The sequence below is a fragment of the Ascaphus truei genome, chromosome 2, assembly GCF_040206685.1.
Source record: "Ascaphus truei isolate aAscTru1 chromosome 2, aAscTru1.hap1, whole genome shotgun sequence".
In the NCBI taxonomy this organism is placed as follows: Eukaryota; Metazoa; Chordata; class Amphibia; order Anura; family Ascaphidae; genus Ascaphus; species Ascaphus truei.
In genome coordinates this window covers 44,930,823-44,955,754 of record NC_134484.1, presented here as the reverse complement: position 1 = coordinate 44,955,754, position 24,932 = coordinate 44,930,823, and the positions used below count along the sequence as shown (strand labels likewise).

Here is a 24,932-nt window from a genome sequence, read left to right as displayed (position 1 = left end):
TTTGACCGCTTTTAAAAAAAATGGTGTTTTTTTCTTAGTGAATACCGTTTTGACACATGTTTTATAGTGCGGTAAAACAATGCACAGTCGCTCGCCATTGCACTGAGTTTAGTGAATAGCCCCCTATATCTTAGTGGAAACTATGATATGTGTGTGGTGCTTTTCTCAAACATTACCAGCATACCTTAGATATAAAACTATGTATTAGACTTAACTTGCAATAAAGCTGTCGAGAACCTTGATTGACGGGTTAACTATACCCCAAACACAAATACCTCATGATTTTGACAACATTACGATATCGTAAGGTGCCTTTAGATAATTTTGTGTGTTTAACATTGCAGATAAGAAACGTTTAGTATAACATGTTTGTTTTGATAAAATCCAACGGCTAATGTTATGTACATTTTCTAATAGCTTAATAGTTTTTTTAAGAACATCTTGTCTGGGTAATTTCAGAAATGGGCGCTGTGATATAAACCAACTGCTTGAGAAATCCGCATTTTTATGACGTTGGTTAAATATAAACTTTATTTCATAATGAGTGGGAGCGTTTAACATCTCTACAGCAAAGATAAGAAACACTATCTCAAATGTTGGCATAGTAGTCTACTTTAAATGGGCCATCTTCCTTACAGTATGCCGATAGACACAGATACTCAGCAAAATGACCACAAAATATATATATGTGTATAAGTGTCATAAGGAGTGCTACTGGGCGTGGCTAATTGTACAAAACAAGAAACAAATATGTCCAGAGCAACATCCAATGTGACAAAAATACACAGTGAAATATCTATATATCTCTTGAAAAAATGGTCATTTAGTTAACCCTTTGGCCAAAGCGTATAAGCCTGCGAGCCACTTTCAAGGCATGACCATAATATCACAGGTCCTAACACTAACTGGTTAAAATCCTTATTTACCTCTGTAATTAAAAGGATGGATGGTCCTGGCATTAAACCTGTCGCAACCAGCTGCATGAAAAGAAAACCTGCTTACCTGGACAGTGGGGAGGGGCGAGCTTTAAACCCTGGGTGGGAGGAGCCACTAACCTCCAAAACAGCTGAGACTAGCTGGACAAAGTTAATAAACACACAGATACCCAACAAGCTCTCAGAAACCCCCCAAAATTACCTATATATAAATATATATATATATATATATATATATATATATATATATGTGTGTGTGTGTGTGTGTCATAAGGAGTGCTACTGGGCGTAGCTAATTGTTTCTTGTTTTGTATGCCGATAGGTCATCTTTTCTCACATCCTTCTGGGTATGGGTGGGATCTCCACGTGGTTCATATTTATCACCTGTAATTTCCCTGATAAGAAATGTGAAAAGAAAGACTGAATCGGATCAATCTGTTCCTTTGACTTGCACTAGGTTGGCCACTCTGTGTTGTGAATAATAAGGAGGCTATTGTGATCCTCGCACCAGGAACAGACCCAGTCATCAAGCTACTGTAGTCTTGCTTATTTACTGTAGCTCTTTCAGTGTATTTATCTTAACGGAAACCCCATTTGAACATGTAGCCCCCATTCCTCCGTGTCTAGGGAAACTATGTGTGGTGCGTTACCTGATTGGCTCACAGAAGGCCTGAGCCTCCGCTACTGGGAGCCTGGGGTGATTTCTTGTTCGCCTCTGTGCAGCGCCTCCACCTGAGAGGGATTCCAGTGTAACAGGATAAGCCCCTGACAGGAACCAATACCAGTAGTAATCACACACACCGGTATATAATAACGGGTTTTACTAAACATAGATTATACAACCTTTACCTCACAGTATATAGCACACACAACTCAATACATCCGGTGAGTGTCCCTAAAGTAAATAGGGTGCTTGGCACCAATATCCCTGATGTCCTTTCCCCCCTATGTCAGGGTCCACCCAAAAGTGTAGGGAATAGCGCTATCCTGTGAAACGTTGGTGCACTTAAGTGTGGTACCTGCCCGTGTGCTCCAGCACCCGGGTACTGCCAAACAACAAACAGGGATCCGCTGATCCAGCGACGTCGTTGGTCCACGAAGGCGTCCTCCTCTGCGTGGGGTGAACTCTCATTGGAGGGTCTCACCTTTAAGAGTCTATATCGTGGGTGGTCTGGTCCCGGACCGTGTGGCATCCTGTCACTGATGCCTCTCACTCTAAGCTACTGATTAAATGTCCCTATCTGAGGGCCTTTCCCCATAGCAGCAACAAGCTTAACGTGGTTGGGGCCTACCTGAGACCTAAGGGGCAATCTGGGCTTAGTCCGGCAGCCACTGGCACCCGGACACTACCTTCCCCTTCTGTGTCCTGGCTCCAACTGCCAGGGCCCGGTCCAAGCGCGCCAAATGTACCTCAGGGGATCCTAGAAGCCCTATTGGCTGTGGCGTATAACGTATAGCTATCTCCCAGAGCATGCTGGGTTATGTAGTTTCCCTGAGGAGCCTATGGTAAGATGGCCGTCGCTACCCTGGTCCTCTCTGCGTATGCCCGCCTATCTCAGATGGCCGTTGCGACCTCTGCAATTTCTGCGCATGCGCCAGGTTTCTCCTGGGCATGCGCTGGATCCAACATGGCGCCCTTACCGTTGATCCGCTTACGAGCACCGGATCCCTTGACTGCCGCACAACTCTCCCTACTCCTGGCGGGTCACACTGCCAAGCAACCACAATGCAGCCGTAGCCTCCGCTCCCGCATTGGAGGAAAGGGGGACCCGGCTACAAACATAAGATACTGTATAAAACCAAGGACTTTGTCAGCCTGTAGCCTGAAACCTTGAAAAGGTTGCTAATTATCTAGTTAGTAGTGGGATGAACTGCATTCTATAAAACTGGGATTATATCAATATCATTTATAAAATGGAATATAAACGTGTTATTATTGTACCTGCTTACATGTGACTACCAGGTGAAAAAAAACAACTTAGTTGCTTTTATTATTTGTTTATTTTAGGGTCCTTCTGGTATAAAGGGAGAGAGAGGTGAAAGAGTAAGTATGTTATTGATATGAAAATATATTGGCCGATAGTATTTATCATACTGTATAGAAAATTTGTTGAAGCCTCCAAAGTAAACAGATTTTACCCCTCAGTGCCGGGTCAGCAGAAAACATATTTCCTGCTGCTTCAGCACAGAATGGACAATTAAAGTTGAATTAAAACTCAACGTTGTCCATCCATATTGTAGTCTGTAACAATAGTTCTGCTAACTTCTTCAGCACTGGGAGATATTGTTTATCTTTGTCCTCCATGGGATCAGGTACAATTCTAAAATGGGATATTTTATTGTAGAGTTTGTAACAAGTTCTTTTCAAAAATATTTTTTACAGTAACTCACACATATTTCTCGGCATCTTTCCCTGACACCTTGTGCAATCAGATGTGTTTTCAATATTAATACAAGAGCTGGCAATTATATAGCACTTTTTTGTTCCATGGTGGTGTACAATCCTGCTAGAGAGTTATTTGTGCAGCCACCACTGGTTTGTAATCCTGGCCACACATTTGTGGCACTCTCCTTCAAAAGTCACAATGTCAGCCACTTGAGTCAGGCCTGATGAAGAATCATGGACACATTGCTAAGCGTTACTGCATAGTGCAGTACCAGCCGTGAATGGGTGAATATTCGTTTTCAAAGAGTAAAATACCTTTGCTTACTCTATTTGAAATATTTAACAGGGGTAATATAATCCCCTTTAAATTATCGTGTATTCAGATTTGTGTACTGTTGCCTGTAAAGTGTCCTTTTAACTTGTAACAGGGTGACACGCAGTCACAATCCATGGTGCGTTCAATCGCTCGTCAGGTGTGTGAACAGATCATCCAGAGTAAGTATTTGAATATGACACTCAGTGGTTACTCAGTCGGGAAGTAGGAATATAAACTGCCTCAGATCTACAGTGTATATATACTGTATATCATTTTTACTAATGTGTCCATGATAGTTATCTTATAGTAACGCAAGTTAATGTAATGAAATGTAGCATTTTCATCCTAATTTGGGAGCTTTTACACCCAGCATTGACAGTGAGAGTTATTACACTCTGGTCTATATTTACTAAGCAGCGCTATTTCATCAGACACTTTTCCCCACTGGGACACATCTATGGCCTTAACATAACATGCCTCTAAATTACAGTTTGTGTAAGTGATCAAAAAAATACCACCTACGGATAAATTGCTTTGAGATGGACAGCCACTTCAATCATCAGTGATGCTACCTGCAGGGTGTTCAGTACATATAGGCTTATGTTGCATATGAATGAAATATCCATAATCCCAACATTTAAATGTACACTGCAGTTGGCCAAATAGTATGGATGTCATTTAACTATGGGCTCTACAACTTGGCCCTGTGGCTATAGGCTTATGTCATGGACACAAGTCACTGTGAGTGGGCCAGAAGGTGTCTTCCGGTGCTGGAGCAATATAATTAATAGCATTGCTTATTAATTACATAGCCCCATGCACCATATTCACTCAGCAGTACGAAGTCATGTCACCTTATGAACCATTTCCTTGAATAGCTGCTGCCTTACACACCAGCACTGCTTAATAAACATGACCCTACCTAGGAACTCTTCACTTTGTAGTTCACTTACAAATTAAACATAAATGCATTTGTGGTTTTTGCAGGCCACATGTCCAGATTCAACTCTGTCCTGAATCAAATACCAAGTCACTCTGCATCAGCAAAAACTATTCCAGGACCCCCAGGGGAGCCTGGTCGACAGGGGTCCGCCGGTCCTCAAGGAGAACAGGGATCTCCAGGAAGATCAGGATTTCCGGGCAATCCTGGCCAACCAGGAACACCAGGAGAAAGAGGTGAGCCCAGCACACAGGTACAGAATGTCGCGTGCTCAAATGACTGGGAAAGTGTTCTATTAAATGCTAACTCTTTCGCTGCCAGTCGTCTGCAACACATTGCTCCATCAGCCAGCGGCAGGGTTAAATATGTTTCTACTACACTGTGGAATACTTATCCCGCACGGACAGTGACGTCAGTTATGGTTTCAATGTCTGATTAATGCTAAGTGCCCATTTCCAGAGACTCCTAACTTAATAATGAGATGGACTGAAACTGGTGACGTTTTGTGAAAACCCAGATGGAAGGTTTTGTGAATTAAATCTGTGACGAATACAAGTTAAACTGCTCAATAAATATTCGGTGGTGCTGTCTTCTCCATGCTGGAGAAGATGTTTCTCCAATATATTTGAATGGTGCTAAACATTTCTGCAGTCCAGGGAAGAGAGCTTCTCAGTTCACTGAATAAGGACCAACATGTTAACATTATTTTGTGCTTGTCTTGGGGCGGGGGGGAGGGGAGGGGGGAAGGTCTGAAAGACTTATCACAAACATCTTACAGTACCAGACTAGCTCCCTTTTTTCAGCCTTTCACAGGCTGCATTTTGCCCATCGGTCACCAGTTGAACAGCTCTGCTCTACAGTGTTAAGTTGGAAAATGTCAGTCCAATTATAGAAAAAGTACAGTATGCTAAGTGAGTGAATAGCATCTTTTTAGACTACGAACCATACTTACTAAGAAATGCTCCTCCATAAAACTTCTTCTGTGCTAAAAGACACATTACTACATATTCAAGTGAATTGTCCATAAAGGGTCAATACAGGGGGTACTCTGTAAAACACATTCCATTCAAGAGACCTTATGGGCTATTAACTTCAATATGTTCACATGCCTTTATGCCTTTATAAAACAGTTGGAACGTACGCATACAGTACCATCCCATGCTAAATCATTTTTGCCTTTTCAGATGCAATAACCAAATACATTAATGACAATATAGAGGCAGGAGTAGATTGGGATTAAAAGAAATATGGATATTTATTATAAAATCTATATTAATGGAATGTTATGGGTGATAAAAGTTTCCATATGCATCGGTATGGGTTTCTGTTATTATTCTCATTTATTTGCAAAGCGCTAACGGAGTTAAAGAGAGATATAAATTACATAAACAAACCTACATCCCAAATAAGGACAAAGAAGTACAGATACAAAGGGCAATGAGGGTCCTGCTAGTGAGAGTTCACAATCTAAAGGGTATAAATAGTATCCCAAATAAATACATAAATGTTATTTTCTACATACCAAAAATATGACATTAACATTCTAATAATAGTACAGCTTAACTCCGTTTTAGCGCGATCCGCTATAACGTGAATCTGCTTATAACGCGATATTCACGTGGCTCCCGTTTTAAATTAAAAAAAAAATTTTATATTTTTTTTTTTTTGCGGGGGTAGGTGGTTTGGGCAAAATTGGGACAAAACATTAATAAAAGCTTAAAATAAAATAAAAACATAAACCCACCAAACAGCACAATAGAACAGAAGAATTCTGTATAAGTGAATAGGACATAAGCTGAAGATCTCCTACCTCTCCTCTTTATGGGATTGTGCTGCCTCTGCCACTGCTCTGTGGGTGGCTGTGGGCGCTATTTGTGGGCTGTGGGTTCTGTGCGCTGTGCGCGCTCTGTGGGAACTATGTGTGCTGTGTGAGTTCTGGGTGCTGTGGGCGCTCAAGGCCATGATCACAAAGCACCCTACCACTTCAAAGGCCAGCATCTTTCATGTTAATCGAAAGACCACACAGAATTAATTACCAAAAGACCACACAGAATTACCCCCCTTCTCACACAGTACCCCCCTGCTCACAGTACCCCCCCTGCTCTCACAGTATCCCCCCCTGCTCACAGTACTCCCACTGCTCACACAGTACCCCCTCTGCTCACACAGTAACCACCCCCCCTGCTCAAAGTACCCCCCCTGCTTAAAATATCCCCCCCTGCTCAAAATATACCCCATGCTGACAGCACCCCCCTGCTCACAGTACCCCCCTGCTCACAGTACCCCCCCTGCTCACAGTACCCCTCCCTGCACACAGCCCCCCCTTGCTCAAAATATCCCCCCCTGCTCAAAATATCCCCCCTGCTCACAGCCCCCCCCCATGCTCACAGTCCCCCCCCCTTGCTCACAGCCCCGCCTTGCTCACAGCCCCCCTTGCTCAAAGTACCCCCCTGCTCAAAGTACCCCCCTGCTCATAGTACCCTCCTGCTCAAAATATCACCCCTGCTCAAACAGTAACCACCCCTCCCTACTCACACAGTAACCCCCTCCTCCACACACACACACACACACACACACACACTGTCCGCCCATACTGTCTGTGTAGTGTTTCGTCCATAGCCATGACCAGCGCATGTGTCTGGATGTGAAGAGAGCATTGCATATGGCTCATGTAAACAAAGCAGGGACGCCACAGTCTCTTCTTTGAAACCCGATCCGATGCACATGCGCAGTGCTTCGTTGTGATCGTAACACAGCAGTGATATGCTGTGGCATTCCTAACACTAGCAGAGACCGGGAGAAGAGCTGCCAGATGCCAGGTAAGTAAGAGCTGTGTGCGGTTGCCGCTTCCCCACCGAGTCTGGGAATGCTGGGAGAGTTCTCAGCTTTCCCCCTCCGGCGGACGCGATAGCACTGATGCGGCGGCCATTTTTTTTCTGCGGCGGCGGCCATTTTGTTTTTCGCGACCCCGTTAATAACGCGCTGGTCTCGGGTGGCCCCAGAGGACCGCGCTATAATGGAGTTAAGCTGTATAAGTATGAATGCATAGGCTTTAATTAGGAAACGTGTGGATATCCTCTAAGGATTACAAAACAGGTTTATGATAAAATGTAATAGTGATCCCAAAGGAGCAGGGTAATTGCTAACTCTACCTTTTGAAATGTTTGCCATGTCTCACACCTTGAGAATTGAAATTACATTATGATGATGTCATTTTTTTTTTTTACTCTGAAACATTGTACTCATTTCCTAATGAAAATGATATTTGCAGTACAATGAATATTTTGAGCTCACATTTGCAGTTGATAAAATACAGTGGTTCTTTAGTTACATAGTTACATAGTAGATGAGGTTGAAAAAAGACACACGTCCATCAAATTCAACCTATGCTAAATTTAGACGACAGATACTTTATCCTATATTTGTACTTACAGTATATTGATCCAGAGGAAGGCAAACAAATACCCCAGTGAAATATCCTCCAATGATATCTCATAAGGAGAAAAATAAATTCAATCAGATTACTCCCGGATCAACATCCGTCCCATGTTTACTTATTTGGTATATCCTTGTATATCTTTCCTTTCTATAAAGATGTCCAGCCCTTTTTGAACAAATCTATTGTATCTGCCATCACAGTCTCCATGGGTAATGAGTTCCACATTTTAACTGTCCTTACTGTAAGGAACCCTTTTCTTTGTTGCTGGTGAAATCTCCTTTCCTCCAACCTAAAGGGATGACCCTGTGTCCTCTGTTCTGGCCTTCATATGAATAGTTCTTTTGAAAGCTCCTTGTACTGTCCCTGAATATATTTGTATATAGTTATCATATCCCCCCTTGTGTGTCACTGTCTTCAATAGCGGGACTGTAAACCAAACTCCATACTGTATAATGTATTTCCTTTTCTCTGGTAATATTGTCTCCCATTTTATAGCCATTGTATTCCATGTGTTACAAATAATATAGTTACATAGTTACATAGTTACATAGTTACATAGTAGATGAGGTTGAAAAAAGACGTACGTCCATCAAGTTCAACCTATGCTAAATTTAGACAACAGATACTTTATCCTATATCTATACTTACTTATTGATCCAGAGGAAGGCAAACAAAAAACCCCATTAAGGGGAAAAATTAATTCCTTCCTGACTCCAAGAATTGGCAATCGGATTAATTCCTGGATCAACATCCTTCCCATGTATACTTATTTGGTATATCCCTGTATACCTTTCCCATCTAAAAAGATGTACAACCTTTTTTTGAACAAATCTATTGTATCTGCCATCACAGTCTCCATGGGTAATGAATTCCACATTTTAACTGCCCTTACTGTAAAGAACCCTTTCCTTTGTTGCTTGTGAAATTTTCTTTCCTCCAACCTTAAGGGATGGCCCGAGTCCTTTGTTCTGCCCGTGGGATGAATAGTTCTTTTGAAAGCTCCTTGTATTGTCCCTGAATATATTTGTATATAGTTATCATATCCATAATATAACTGAGAAAACTGTTCGCATTAGCACATGGTGTTTATATGGGGGAGTATCACTTCCTGCCATTCCTCCTCTTTTATCGTTTGTTAATCGGACAATTGGATTTACTGGTATGGAGATGTTGGCACATTGCAGGTGCAGACATGTAAACACTAACACATCTAGTGCTGGTCAAAGATCACAACTGATCACATTCCAGACTCATACCGACTAAATTCAAAAAATAACAAAGTAATTTCAAGACTGAAATATAGAAAAAACATTGAAAATACAAAACAAACATACCACTATATGTTAATTTAGGACTGCAGAATCACATAAAGTTTACAAAAGAGCAAGAAGGAAATGTATCATATTCTGCGTCTCTGTGCACCATTCTTTTTTCCTTCCTATGCCCCCAAAAATCTGCAATATCTCAAGTGACTGAAGTCTAAAATTCTGCATGGGACGTAAGAAACTGTTCTTACAAAAAACCAGAGCAGTGCCTCATACACACACTTTTATTTGTGTTAATATATAGGCCCTTTTATATATAAAAAAAATAATCCAATTGATTTTTTTTGTTTTACGGGGGGGGGGGGGGGGCTGAAAATAAAATTTGGGGTGATGACTTTATAAAACCAGTACATAGACGCCAGGGAGCAGGAACTAATCCTATTATTTGTGATGACAACCAGACATAAAAAATAACCATCCGAAACAAGATGCTCTAATGAGCTGTAATGCTTATAATGTAAGTGCTACAGTATGTTGTGAAACAGTAGGAGTAAATATAGTTTCAGTATTGGGTCTATTGTGCGCTATATTTAAGAGCACGCGCACGTTTGTTTGGAAACGATTGTGTCATTATTATGTTTTCCAGGATATTAAAAATGTTTAATTAAAAAAAAAAAAAAATTAGGTGATAATTAAAGAAAGGGGATAACAGACATAACAGTGGTGAGAAAAAAATAATAATTAACTAATAGATAGGGCTTCAAAGATAAGCAGGTCAAAGTTAAAAGCATCAAATAAATAGTATGTAATATATGGATAATCTATAACGTTTTTGTATATTAAGAAAACATTTTTTTAAGTTGAAAATAGGGTAAATGGCACTGTGTTTAAAGCAGCCGTCCAAGCTGCCATTATTTTGTTTTCCCTTTTAATATGTGCATCAATACAATCCACACAATGATAAGTAATTAGCTAAGTTGCCGATTGATCGGCGGAGATTTGGCTCAGGGGTTCACTAAATAGCTGTCAGTGCAGCAGAAGAGGGCCAAAGATGCAAAGTTCTGTGGGGAAGATCATGTGGCCAGGCAGTCACTAGATACAATTGGTGCACTGATAGAGAGAGGGCAGGGCTAAAAATGGGATGTGCCAGAGCCTGTTTCAGAAGAGGCAGGGGGTGTCATTTTGTAAATGGTTACTATAGGGAAAAAAATGCTTGTTACATTATAAATATATAAAAAATGTCTACAAAGTATTTTCTCATAGTACAGAACTGATTTATTTATTAAAAAAAAAACACATGTAGGATATTGCTTGGTCTGCAGCTTTAATACATTCACATCACCTCACATTAATATAACACTTGAAAAATATTTCCAACTCATATTCTGCCTTTTACTACTACAACCTTTCTATTCAGCTCTGAAAACCTGTGCACCCAAAAGGAAAAATATGTTAAAATAGACGTATTTGTGTGTGATTCACATGTATATAGTATATTGTACATTTAGTGTCATCTGAAAGGATTTTGAATAAATCACCATACACCCGCATAAGTTACATTTTTATGGAAGTGAAGCAAATCTTACATTCATTCGGTGTCGGTTTTGATAATCAAGTCATTGTGGATTTTGGAGTACAGTAATGGAGAACTTTTGGTCCACTTTGCTCTTGCTTTAATATGAGCATGTGACAGTGCTAGAGTCCTAAGAAAGTGCATGAACTCTTTTTAAAGGGTTGTGTATATAAATATATATTTAATATATAGAGAGAGGATGTTGGCACAAATTGCAAAAGTAAGAAAAGGTTTATTAACAATGAACATTTTGGTCCTATAGCCTGTCACGGGAGCCTGTCTCATCAACACATTAATACCGGGATTCTGGATTGAGCACAACAAGGAGGGCAGAATAAATTCTAATTTATTTCCTTTTCAGACAAACACACAATTCTTCACAATTACACTTAATAAACACTTACTGGGCTGGGGAAACGAAATAAAATGTCCACAGAACTAATGACTTGGAAACAAAGTCTCTGGGCACCCCTGCACGCATGCAAGTGGGTGCGCGATTTGTGCCATGCGACAATCCTTGGCTAGGGGCACAAGTTGCCACCCCTGTATCTCCGCCGAAAGGAATCTTTTTGTTGGGTCCTTACAGGATTCGTTCGAGAATCCTTAGCTCAAACGAATTCTGGAAGAGGGGCACGATCCTTGGTTACGATGTTGTTAACCCCTCATACTCCGGAATCGCTGACGCTGTACTTGGACGGATCTTGGTGAAATCTCAGCTGAATCTAACTGGGACTGGGCTGCAGGCTTTTTTATAGGGTTAAGGGTCCTATCTCTAACATACCCAGCCAATCCTCCAACGGGAACAACTTTTTCCACCTATCCCAGATTTGCCAGTAGCTCACAAAAAGGGCAGAAGTTGCTTCCCGATTTGCTCAGAGCATGTGCTAACTTGACACCTAAGCTGCTTAGCATACCGGGCCCAACCCCTTACCTGGCGACAGTAAGTCTGGGGTTTGGCTACCAAGTGTTGATAGCCCATACTTCGCACTGATATCTGGTACTTTGCAATAATCCGGCCGCCGTGACACCTAGGGTCTCTGAGGCTTTTCAACTCCGGACTTCTCTAGACAGTGGGACACCAACTCAGCAGGGTGCCCATTAAAGTATGGAGATAAAAAATTCCTCAGCTCATTCATCCTTAACATATTGACATACGAATGGATTGATTGTCGGACTGGCAGGAAAGAGTTCCTGCCTTTACATTTTAAAACATACCTGAAACACATTTTATTTTTATATGTACTTTCTGTATATGTGGGTAATAAAAACAACATGTACGTGGATGTTACAGTCTCAACTATCTATATTCCAAAAACTAGAGTGCTAACTCCTTCCTAACAAAAGCTAGCTACTCAATTGAATAGGCTCTGTGATGTGGTTTGCGGTTTGAGCTATGACACACAATGTATCACTGCTTGCCGGAATCGGTAATCGCAGAAGCACTCCACCACTTGACCTTAATTGGTTAACAAGACCGCAGGATACATTGTTGCATTCTGCCACTTCAACTAGACCGCAAACCACTTATCCACGTGAGCTTGTGGTCAAGACTTCCCCGGAGGGTTCTGCGGTTTATGAAGTGATATAGAGTCTCAATGGAGCCGCCCACCACAGAAGCACTTATTCAATCAACGCCTGGCACAGCGTCAGAAGCTCCTCCTTGTGTTGCGAACACAGTCTGCACATTCAAAATACATTCATATGACTGCAGCTAGTTTCTGGAGTTAGGGTGAGGTAAGGTGCTCAAAAGTGTCCTATACACAGGAAAGAGGGGAGTACAATCTGGATATTGATTATTATCAATGCATGCATTTGAGTATTCAAAAGTTGGGGCACCAGATACCCTGAAGGTGGGGGTAGGTAGTCCAAAGACAGCCTCCTCCACCTCATTGGGTTGGCCCTGAGTACTCACTGTACCACTGCTTTCACCAGAGTCTCCCCTCCATCGCGTGCTGCTGTAGAGAGTGTAGTCCAGCAAGGTAGAGAGTAATGCAGCGCACCGCGATCCAAAGGAAGAACAGGTCTGGCCAAAAATATCTGATCTTTATTGAGGTGTCATAAAATCAAGGGATGCAACCCTTCTACGCGTTTCGTGCATAGCACTTTATCAAGAAGTGCTTCTACACGATATACAGAGCGTTTATGTAGCAATGGCCGCCAAATCTCGCGATATCTGTGACGTCACGTTTGTGTCATAACCAATAGAAACTCGCTAGTCTCGCGCATGCGCATCGCGGCTCTGAACGGGGGAGTAACCCGCCTCACGCAATCTCCCCACCACTGCAGGGGAACGCCCCTAGGGGAGTGCCACACAGGGAGGAGTGATCACAGGGGAGACTGTATCCGCCCCCATCCCAGCTCTACGTGCCTGCTGCTGCTGTAAAACAGCACAACAATCTTGTGATAGGATCTCAACTATGTATGGCTATAAAATTTGTGAGTGTCATACCATCACATCACATGTTACACCCCCAAGTAGTGGGAGGCTAGATATCCATACTCCAACCAGCTTATCATCCTGAGTGAACTCACCGGAGAAAGCAGAATTATGGAGCATGTTCTCCATCCCCCAAACATGAGGATTACATGTTAATGAAAATTTAAACAAAAAAGGACATAACACAATGTGAGCAAAAAGATCATAAACAAGAGACATATATACAAAAATCAATAAATGTTATTCTATGCTTCAAAAATTTGTGTTTATGAACTAATGCTATGGAATCTGATAAAAAAATGGTTCTATGCACTAAAAAATGTATATAGCGATACTGGGCAGCCATTTAACAAAAATCAAAACATACAATTTTATTAATTAAAAAAATATATATATACATAACAAAACACATCTAAAAACAATAAATTCGTGTAAAAACAAATGAGCATCCTTGTGATGACAGTGAGACATAATTAATTCAAACAAATATATTTTTTTATATTTTTCTCATCTTGTGGGGCACCCAAGGAAAATGTATTTATTGATCATGCAGAAAATGGCATTGACAACATTTGTAGAGTATGTAGGTGAATCAATATCCTTAATAACTAGACATATGCAATATGTTGGACAATGATTCGTTTTCTAGCATATATGTACTGCAATTTTTTCTCTTTGTCAGAAAACCGAATCTTTTGTAAAGCTAGGGAATTCAATTGGAACAATCTTTGTAACTAATCAAAAAGCTGGATAAGAGACTGGGCTATATGACCAATAAGAAGTTGGGAGAGCGGGATTAGATCATAAAATGCTTGCTAGTCTTTAGTAGCACAGGGTCGATTTTCAGGGAATCATAATGTTATCTGAAGGAGTGTAGTTTGTTATTATCTCAAGAAGTGGTTAATGGTCCACTCTATATTTATCCCTTCAGGAAATCTCGTTCTCAAAGTGAATATCCAGAAGGATTCTCTACAGTTCAAAGTATTCACAATATCTCCCCCTCTCTCCTTTTTTGTAATTTTCTCAATACCCAAAAACGAGAAATTCCCAATACCCCCCTTGTCACATTCTGTAAAGTGCTTTGATACAGGGTGCTCTAGATCTTTCTTCCGTATTAATCTGCAGTGCTCCTGCATCCTTGTCTTCAAGGCTCTTGTGGTCCGACCGACATATCTTTTCCCACAACCACAACTGATCAAATAGACCACAATATTTGTGTTACAGTTGATGAAGCTGTTAATCTTATACTGCTTGTGTGGATTGTGGGAAAAGACATGTCTTGATGGTCTCATAAATTCGCACATGTTGCACTGGTTGCACCTAAAGGACCCCTTGGTCAGAAAACGATCAGGATTACCTAGGGGGGTAGTAATGACACTTGGTGAAATGAATGCTGCCAATGTTTTGGCCCGTCTATATACAAACTTTGGACCCTGTTTGGTATATTCACATAGAATAGGATCCATTTGTAATAAGTCCCAATGTTTATTTATAATCTTCTTCACTTGACTACTGGATTTATTATATTGCGATATAAACATTGGACACCCTTTCTTGGTCCCATGAAAATCCTTTTTTATTGCTTTCCTGGCATCCCTCACCCTGGAGTTCTGGGGTAATAACGTTTCTCTTTTAATCTCAACTACTTCTTGGAGAGTTGATTGGAGGGTCTCCCTGTCATAACCTCTTTCAACAAATCTATTAGTCAGCGCCTCAGACTGAGTCAGGAAATCACTCATTGTGGAGCAATTCCTCCTCAGTCTGAGGTACTGACCTTTGGGTATACCCCCAATCACTGACCCGGGGTGACAGCTGTCCGCCCTCAAAAATGAATTTCTTGAATTAACTTTTTTATAAACATCTGTTTGTATATTTTTCTCTAGATCAATATAAAACAGAATGTCCAGGTAGTTTATGTGATGTGCATGATAATCCATAGTAAAGTGAATATCTAACGTGTTATTGTTTACATAATCAAAAAATGCTAATAAACTATCTGTGCTCCCGTGCCAAATAAAGATAAGGTCGTCTATGAAACGTTTGTAAAAAATAATATTGTGTCTAAAAGTGTTAGTGCTGTTAAAGATAAAATTGTTTTCCCACCACCCCATAAAAAGATTGGCATAGGAGGGGGCGAAGCTCGTCCCCATTGCCGTACCCCGAAGTTGTAAGTAAAATTTGTGCTCAAAAAGAAAATAATTGTGTGTTAAGAGAAAACATATGGCTTCCATAATGAATGTGATCATTGGTAATGAGCTACCCGGACATTCTATGAAGTGACGGACAGCCGTCATGCCCAGGTCATGACGTATAATTGAGTACAGGGAGACCACATCCATAGTTACCCACAAAAATTCCTGATTCCATTCCACTTCCCTCATCTTTGTCAGCAAATCGCCTGAGTCCAAGATGAAGGATGGCAGTTGCCTAACAAAAGGCTGCAAATAGGCATTGACATATCTTGACAGACCATCTCCCAAAGATCCAATGCTGGAGACTATTGGCCGACCAGGAGGGTCGACCAAAGTCTTGTGGATCTTTGGGAGATGGTGGTAGATGGGAATAACTGGTTTCAAATTGATTATAAACCCTGATTCATCTTTATTTAGAACATACGTAGCTGATCCCAAATCCACCAGATCTAAGAGTTCCTTCAAAAAGTATTCTGTTGGATCCCGTGGTAGTTCAGAGTAGGAGGACACATCACCAAGTTGGCGCTGACTAATAGATTTGTTGAAAGAGGTTATGACAGGGAGACCCTCCAATCAACTCTCCAAGAAGTAGTTGAGATTAAAAGAGAAACGTTATTACCCCAGAACTCCAGGGTGAGGGATGCCAGGAAAGCAATAAAAAAGGATTTTCATGGGACCAAGAAAGAGTGTCCAATGTTTATATCGCAATATAATAAATCCAGTAGTCAAGTGAAGAAGATTATAAATAAACATTGGGACTTATTACAAATGGATCCTATTCTATGTGAATATACCAAACAGGGTCCAAAGTTTGTATATAGACGGGCCAAAACATTGGCAGCATTCATTTCACCAAGTGTCATTACTACCCCCCTAGGTAATCCTGATCGTTTTCTGACCAAGGGGTCCTTTAGGTGCAACCAGTGCAACATGTGCGAATTTATGAGACCATCAAGACATGTCTTTTCCCACAATCCACACAAGCAGTATAAGATTAACAGCTTCATCAACTGTAACACAAATATTGTGGTCTATTTGATCAGTTGTGGTTGTGGGAAAAGATATGTCGGTCGGACCACAAGAGCCTTGAAGACAAGGATGCAGGAGCACTGCAGATTAATACGGAAGAAAGATCTAGAGCACCCTGTATCAAAGCACTTTACAGAATGTGACAAGGGGGGTATTGGGAATTTCTCGTTTTTGGGTATTGAGAAAATTACAAAAAAGGAGAGAGGGGGAGATATTGTGAATACTTTGAACTGTAGAGAATCCTTCTGGATATTCACTTTGAGAACGAGATTTCCTGAAGGGATAAATATAGAGTGGACCATTAACCACTTCTTGAGATAATAACAAACTACACTCCTTCAGATAACATTATGATTCCCTGAAAATCGACCCTGTGCTACTAAAGACTAGCAAGCATTTTATGATCTAATCCCGCTCTCCCAACTTCTTATTGGTCATATAGCCCAGTCTCTTATCCAGCTTTTTGATTAGTTACAAAGATTGTTCCAATTGAATTCCCTAGCTTTACAAAAGATTCGGTTTTCTGACAAAGAGAAAAAATTGCAGTACATATATGCTAGAAAACGAATCATTGTCCAACATATTGCATATGTCTAGTTATTAAGGATATTGATTCACCTACATACTCTACAAATGTTGTCAATGCCATTTTCTGCATGATCAATAAATACATTTTCCTTGGGTGCCCCACAAGATGAGAAAAATATAAAAAAATATATTTGTTTGAATTAATTATGTCTCACTGTCATCACAAGGATGCTCATTTGTTTTTACACGAATTTATTGTTTTTAGATGTGTTTTGTTATGTATATATATATTTTTTTAATTAATAAAATTGTATGTTTTGATTTTTGTTAAATGGCTGCCCAGTATCGCTATATACATTTTTTAGTGCATAGAACCAATTTTTTATCAGATTCCATAGCATTAGTTCATAAACACAAATTTTTGAAGCATAGAATAACATTTATTGATTTTTGTATATATGTCTCTTGTTTATGATCTTTTTGCTCACATTGTGTTATGTCCTTTTTTGTTTAAATTTTCATTAACATGTAATCCTCATGTTTGGGGGATGGAGAACATGCTCCATAATTCTGCTTTCTCCGGTGAGTTCACTCAGGATGATAAGCTGGTTGGAGTATGGATATCTAGCCTCCCACTACTTGGGGGTGTAACGTGTGATGTGATGGTATGACACTCACAAATTTTATAGCCATACATAGTTGAGATCCTATCACAAGATTGTTGTGCTGTTTTACAGCAGCAGCAGGCACGTAGAGCTGGGATGGGGGCGGATACAGTCTCCCCTGTGATCACTCCTCCCTGTGTGGCACTCCCCTAGGGGCGTTCCCCTGCAGTGGTGGGGAGATTGCGTGAGGCGGGTTACTCCCCCGTTCAGAGCCGCGATGCGCATGCGCGAGACTAGCGAGTTTCTATTGGTTATGACACAAACGTGACGTCACAGATATCGCGAGATTTGGCGGCAATTGCTACATAAACGCTCTGTATATCGTGTAGAAGCACTTCTTGATAAAGTGCTATGCACGAAACGCGTAGAAGGGTTGCATCCCTTGATTTTATGACACCTCAATAAAGATCAGATATTTTTGGCCAGACCTGTTCTTCCTTTGGATCGCGGTGCGCTGCATTACTCTCTACCTTGCAGCTAGTTTCTGAGCTGCAAAACAAGGACATTACAGGGGATGTATAGGGGGGACATGGCATTGTGGTGACAAACAATTAACCCCTTCATCCCCAACAAGGTTTAGGGGTAACAAGCCGGGTATAAGACCTTTATTATTGGCCTGCTTAACCCCTTCACCGCCACATATACACACACAAATTAATAGTTTGTCTCTCTCCTTGTTCTCTAGTCTGTATGTCTTTTTCCCTATGCCCCATTGTCTGATGGTCTTCTCCTCTCTGTATGTTGTTGTTTCTTTCTCTCTGTGTTCTGTTGTTTGTCTCTCTATTTCTGCCCCCTTGTCTGTCTCTCTATCCCTGCCCCCTTGTCTACTATATATTTCTGAAAGCACTGTATGTCTGCGTCCCTAGCGGCAATCTCATTGGTCCCTTGGGCCGCCCGCCAACGCACACCTCTCATTGGCCTGAGGCGGAGTGACGGGCCAAAGGACACACAGGGACACACACACACACACGAGTAGGGGGGTGTTACATACATTAGCGGGGCTCACAGTGTTAGCAGCACCAGCGCGCACCTCCTCCTCTCCCCGTGTCTCCCGTGCTTTCACCCCGCCCCCGGCACCGCTAGAGTCAGTGGGACACACACACACACGCACACACAGCGGGACACACACACTATTATTACCCCTTCAGCGCCCCCTCACCCCCACCCAGTGTCAGCGTCCGTGCGAGACCCCCCTTCTATATCTCCCACCTCCCCCCCCCACACATATACATGCCCCCCCCCCCACCCCGGCGCTAAAACTCACCCCTTCCCCGGCGGGGGAACAGCCAGCAGCCAGGCAGGCTGCCTCGCGGCGCCGAGTACCCAAGATGGCAGCGCCCGGGACACAGTGGGGGAGCGGCCACAACACGCTGCCTCCCGCCTCAGATCCACGTGGGACCTGCCGGATGGGTGAGTGAGCGGCCTTCACCTCCCCTCCACCCCCCCTTCACCTCCCCTCCACCCCTTCTCCCCTCCAGTGTCAGTATCTCCCCGATACCCCCCCCCCGGCGCCGCTACAGTCAGCGGGGGAGCGAGCGCCCGGGACACAGCGGGGGAGCGGCCACAACACGCTGCCTCCCGCCTCAGATCCACGTGGGACCTGCCGGATGGGTGAGTGAGCGGCCTTCACCTCCCCTCACCCACCCCACACCTCCCCTCACCCCCTTTCACCTCCCCTCACTCCACTCCACACCTCCCTTCCACCCCCCTTCACCTCCCCTCCACCCCCCCTTCACCTCCCCCCCTTCACCTCCCCTCCACCCCCCCTTCACCTCCCCATTCACCTCCCCCCCCTTCACCTCCCCCCCCTTCACCTCCCTTCCACCCCCCCTTCACCTCCCCTCCACCCCCCCTTCACCTCCCCTCCACCCCCCCACCCCTTCCCACCGCCTCCCCCCCTTCCCACCGCTTCCCACCGCCTCCCCCGCTTCCCACTGCCTCCCCCCCTTCCCACCGCCTCCCCCCCTTCCCACCGCCTCCCCCCCTTCCCACCACTTCCCCCCTTTTCCCCCCCTTCCCACCGCCTCCCACCCCCCCTTCCCACTGCCTCCCACCCCCCCTTCCCACCGCCTCCCACCCCCCCTTCCCACCGCCTCCCACCCCCCCTTCCCACCGCCTCCCACCCCCCCTTCCCACCGCCTCCCCCCACCCCTTCCCACCGCCTCCCCCCACCCCTTCCCACTGCCTCCCCCCCTTCCCACCGCCTCCCCCCCCCTTCCCACCGCCTCCTCACACCTTGCCCCCCTCCATCACCCCCTCCTTCCCGCCGCCCTTCACCTTCCTGCCCGCCTTACCGCCTCCCCACCCCCGCCTCTGCCTTTCACCCGCCCTTACTCCGGCCGCCTCTGCCTTTCACCCACCGCCTCACAGCCGCTGCATGCACTCAACAGACACCCGCCACACTCGACACATACCTGCCGCCACACACCTGCTGCCTCCCGCCCCTACGCACCGACATCACTGACCCACCGCCTCACACCCTAGCAGGGACCCCCACTCACAGACAGCACTCACAACCCACGCGCCACCCGCCACCTCACACCCTAGCAGGACCCCCACTCACAGACAGCACTCACAACCCACGCGCCACCCGCCGCCTCACACCCTAGCAGGACCCCCACTCACAGACAGCACTCACAACCCACGCACCACCTGCCGCCTCACACCCTAGCAGGACACACGCCTCACATTTTTACATCACTTATGGCACCAAAATATACATTGTACTGTGGTGTGTTTACAATAAACCATTTTTTTTTTTTTTTTTTTTAAATGTTTTTATTGGGCAGTTAGTTAATACAACATTCTCAACAGATATCAAAGCCTAACAATTTTCCAAAACATCTTTTTTTTTTTTTTGGGGGGGGGGGGGGTAAAAGAGTGGCAACCGAAGTTGTCAGAGAAAGAGGGGAGTGCCTTCTTAGAGGGGAGGCAGAGGGGGGGGGGGGTGGTGTGGGTGGTGAGGGGGTGTGAGGGAGGGGGGGGAGGTGGGGAATGGGGGGGGAGGGGTTTTGTCGACCCACTTGGCTGTTGAAGTTTTGCTGATGAGAGTCGTTTGAGTGTTCCCTTATGGAGGGGGGGTGGGCCTCAGACCCACCTGGGTTGGTTGGTGCGCTCTGGTAAATTGGAACCAGGATTCCCAGATACCCTCAAAGGCCGGAGTTTTTTGTCTAATGTGGGCAGTGAGTCGCTCCATGGTCATCACTTCCCCAACTCTTTTCTTAATCGTGTTTAGCGCTGGAGTGGTTGTTTTCCTCCAGGAGGCCGCAATACAACATCTCGCCGCAGTGAGAATGAAGGATATTAATTTCCTGGTGGGTCGAACAATATTCGACATAGGTGCGGCCAACAGGAAGGTCAGTGGTTCAATAGGAACTTCTAGGTCGGTGACCTCTTTTATCAGAATTTGGACCTTGGCCCAGTATTTCACAATTTCTGGACAGGTCCACCAGATGTGGGCCATGTCCCCTCTATTACCACAGCCTCTCCAACATTGGTCTGATGCCAGAGGGTAGATCTGGTTTAATCGTGCTGGGGTAAGATACCAGCCAAACATGATCTTATAAATGTTTTCCTTGATTGTGGTGCAAAGGGAAGTTTCTGAGGCTGCCTGCCAGATTTCCTCCAAGTCTCTCTTTCAATATTAACGTTTAGATCAGCTGACCATCTGAGCATGTAATCGTGCTGTGTGGGGGACGTTGAGCGCATTAAGATGTTGTATATGTCCGAGATAAGTCCCTTCTGGTAGGACTTGTCCTCACACAGGAGCTCAAACGTAGTGAGAGTGGGGTATTCTGGATGAGGGCATGTAGCTCTGACAAAGTTTCTAATTTGTAGGTATTTAAAGGTGTCCAATTCTGTGATTTTAAATTTGTTCCTCAGTTCTTGGTAGCTCAGGAGCTTCCCTAGGCTCAGTACGTCGGCAATCGCCTCTATACCCCGTGTGTGGAAGTAGGCGAACAGTTTAGATCCGCATCCTGGGGGGAATTTGGGGTTATTAACGAGGGGGGTGAGTTGTGAGCTTGTGGAGGAGAGGTTAAATTTATGTTTGCATCTGGACCAGGTGTCCCACGTGAAACGTGAAGCCTGTAGTTTCAGGTTGTGTAAATGACCATCACCTCTGTTCAGGCTCCAGAGGCAGGCTTGCAGAGAAGGCAATTTGGCACATCGAGTTTCCATTCCCACCCAGCAACATCGGGTCGGGTCTGAGTTCCACATTACTACCTGCCTGAGCTGAGCGGCTAGATAGTATTTGTATAGGTCAGGCACCCCCATCCCTCCTCTGGATCTCGTGGTCATCAGGACTGATCTGGCGACTCTGGGTCTCTTGCCCTGCCAAATGAAGTGGAGTAGTCTATTCTGTATAAATTTTAGATCGGCGGCCGGGACCTGGATTGGGAGGGTCTGGAATAGGTAAAGCATTCTTGGGAGTATATTCATTTTGGTAGAGATCATCCTCCCGATCCATGAGATCTGATAACCTTCCCACCGATCTAGATCTTTTTTGATCTGGTCCCATAGTTTCGGGTAATTATCCCTATATAGGTCCCGATAGTGTCTAGATACATTAATTCCCAGATATTTAATGCATGAGGGACACCATCGGTAGCTAAAATTTAGTTTAAGAAGTTTGACTACGGGGTCGGGGAGACTAAGATTTAGGGCCTCTGATTTGTCGCTGTTTATTTTATACCCTGAAACCTTTCCAAACTCCGTCAGTTCCATCTGGAGGTTGGGGAGGGAAGTTAGGGGTTTGGTCAAGGTCAGGATAATGTCGTCAGCGAATAGGGAAATTTTGTATTGTTCAGTGGCAATGGGGATACCTTGGATGTTCGGGTTTTGTCTTATTTTAGACGCCAGAGGTTCAATCGTGAGAGCGAAAAGGAGAGGGGAGAGGGGGCAACCCTGTCGGGTACCATTTCTAATGTGGATTTGTGCCGGTCCTCCGCCAGATAGTTTAACTGAGGCGGATGGATTTTGGTAGAGCGCTTGGACACCCATAAGGAAGGAGTCCCTGAATCCGAATTTTTTTAATGTTTGATTTAGGAATAGCCAGTCAATTCTGTCAAAAGCCTTCTCTGCATCCAAACTTAATAGCATAGCTTGTGAGTCTGTGAGATGGGCATGGTCGACTAAGTTAATGATTTTACGGGTATTGTCTGAGGCCTGGCGGCCCAAGACAAACCCGACCTGGTCCATGTGTACTAGTCTCGGGAGGATTGGATTAAGTCTGTTCGCCAGTATTTTACTGTATAGTTTTAGATCGTTGTTCAACAGTGAGATTGGTCTATAGCTACCACATTGTGTGGGGTCCTTCCCTTCTTTGAGAATTATAGCCAGATTGGCGGACGACATCGAGGATGGGATAGGACTTCCTTCCAGAAATGAGTTGAACAATTGTAGTAGGTGGGTGGACAGGATGGGGAGGAACTTCTTGTAATAGGCATTCGTGAAACCATCAGGGCCCGGTGCTTTAGAGATTTTGGAGGCCTTAACGGCCCTTTCTAATTCTTCCGCCGTTATTGTGGCGTTCAGGAGAAGGTTTTCCTCCTCTGTTAGTGAGGGGAGGTCGCATTCAGCTAGATAGTCAATGGCAGCCGATAGCTCCTTCGGGTCTGGGCTAGCAGAGTGAGCCCTTAGGTTGTATAATTTAGAATAAAATTTAGTAAATTCCTCTGCAATTTTTTTTTCGTTATATAGAAGCTCACCAGCACTATTCCGGATCGCCGTTATTTGAGATCTTTTTTGTATGCCTCTCAGCTTGCTAGCAAGAAGTCTGTCGGCCTTGTTCCCTTTATCATAATACCTCTGACCCGTCCATTTAAGAGCTTTCTCAACATTGTCCATTTGAATTATTCTTAAGTCGCTTCTGGCGGAAGTCAACTGTTTATAAATTTTCCGGGAGGGGTTATTTTTGTGTTGTTGTTCTAGGCTGATTATTTTGTCTGTTAGCTCTTTGGTTTGTTTGAGTTTAGTTTTTTTCCGATGGGAGGCAATCGAGATGAAATGTCCTCTGATTGTCGCCTTATGGGCTTCCCACAGGTTTGCTGGAGAGGCGACAGTGCCTATATTTATCCGGAAATATTCCTTAAGGGATTTTTTGAGCTCCCGTACTGTCTCCGAGTGATTCAGTAAGGAGTCGTTAAGTCTCCAGCAATATGAGGTTGTTTTCACGAATGGAATGGACAGGGTCATGGTGATAGGAGCGTGATCTGACCACGTAATTGGGCCAATATCGGTGTCTAAGGCGGCTTCTAGGATGTTCTTGGTAGCAAGGAAATAGTCTATACGGGAGTATGTCTGGTGAGGGGCCGAGTAAAAGGTATAATCCCTTTGCCCCTGATGCTGTGTTCTCCATATGTCCAAAAGTGAGAAGTCCCCCATAATGTCCTTAAATTTTTTCCCCAGTCTTTGTGACTGGGTGGAGTGTTGTCGCCCTGGGAGGCTCGATTTATCTTCTTTGGGGTTGAGAGCCATGTTTAGATCGCCTGCAATTAGTAGCGAAGATAAGTATTGGGGGTCAATTTCATCCAGAACTGTTTTTAAGAAATCTGTCTGGTTCTCGTTTGGGGCATATAGGTTAATAAGGGCGATTGCCGAGCCTGAGAGCGAACCGTAGACCACAATAAATCTTCCCTCTGGATCTGCCTGGATTTTAGTTAGATTAAATGGGGTACCCTGACGAATCAGAATGGCAACCCCTCTGCGTTTACTACTGTATGAAGAGAAGTAGCTCAACGGATACGCATGCTGGAATGTTTTGGGCGGTTCCTGAGACGTGAAGTGTGTCTCCTGGAGGAAAACAACATCGCCCCCCAACCTCTTAATTTCCTGTAGGGCCAGGCGTCTTTTTTTGTTATTGTGGAGGCCCTTGACGTTTAGGGAAACAAACCTTAGATCTTTTTGGTGGGACATTCTAGTTGGTATTAGCGTTTGCTGTGCGTAAACTCTGAGTTGCAGTGATAGCTGAACAGCCAAATGGGGCGGGAGGTAGGGTGGGAGAGGATCCGCTGGGATAGGGTCAGCGGGGGTAAGAAGGAAGGAAGGTAGACCCTATTGGGGTCTGGAAAGTTTGAAACCGGTCTGACTTACAGGCCGGTTAGGGTGGTATAAGACCCTAGGGGGCGGGTCCGACGACAGTCTCCAGTGAAGGTGGGCCGAGGAGAGACCCTTAGCTATTGGGAGTTACCGCCGACTCATCTGACTCATGTGTGTCCCAGGTGGTTG

General features: G+C 44.0%; 1 protein-coding gene across 3 annotated transcripts in view; it reads left to right on the top strand.

Moving 5' to 3' along the window:
* Positions 1-24,932, top strand: part of COL14A1 (collagen type XIV alpha 1 chain) — a 197,941-nt gene that overhangs the window by 160,270 nt on the left and 12,739 nt on the right. For all 3 annotated transcript variants that reach the window (XM_075582330.1, XM_075582318.1, XM_075582326.1), the window contains 3 exons: positions 2,944-2,979; positions 3,750-3,816; positions 4,625-4,813. In XM_075582330.1, coding sequence (XP_075438445.1) covers positions 2,944-2,979; positions 3,750-3,816; positions 4,625-4,813 — 292 coding nt within the window. The remainder of the gene's footprint in view (positions 1-2,943; positions 2,980-3,749; positions 3,817-4,624; positions 4,814-24,932) is intronic.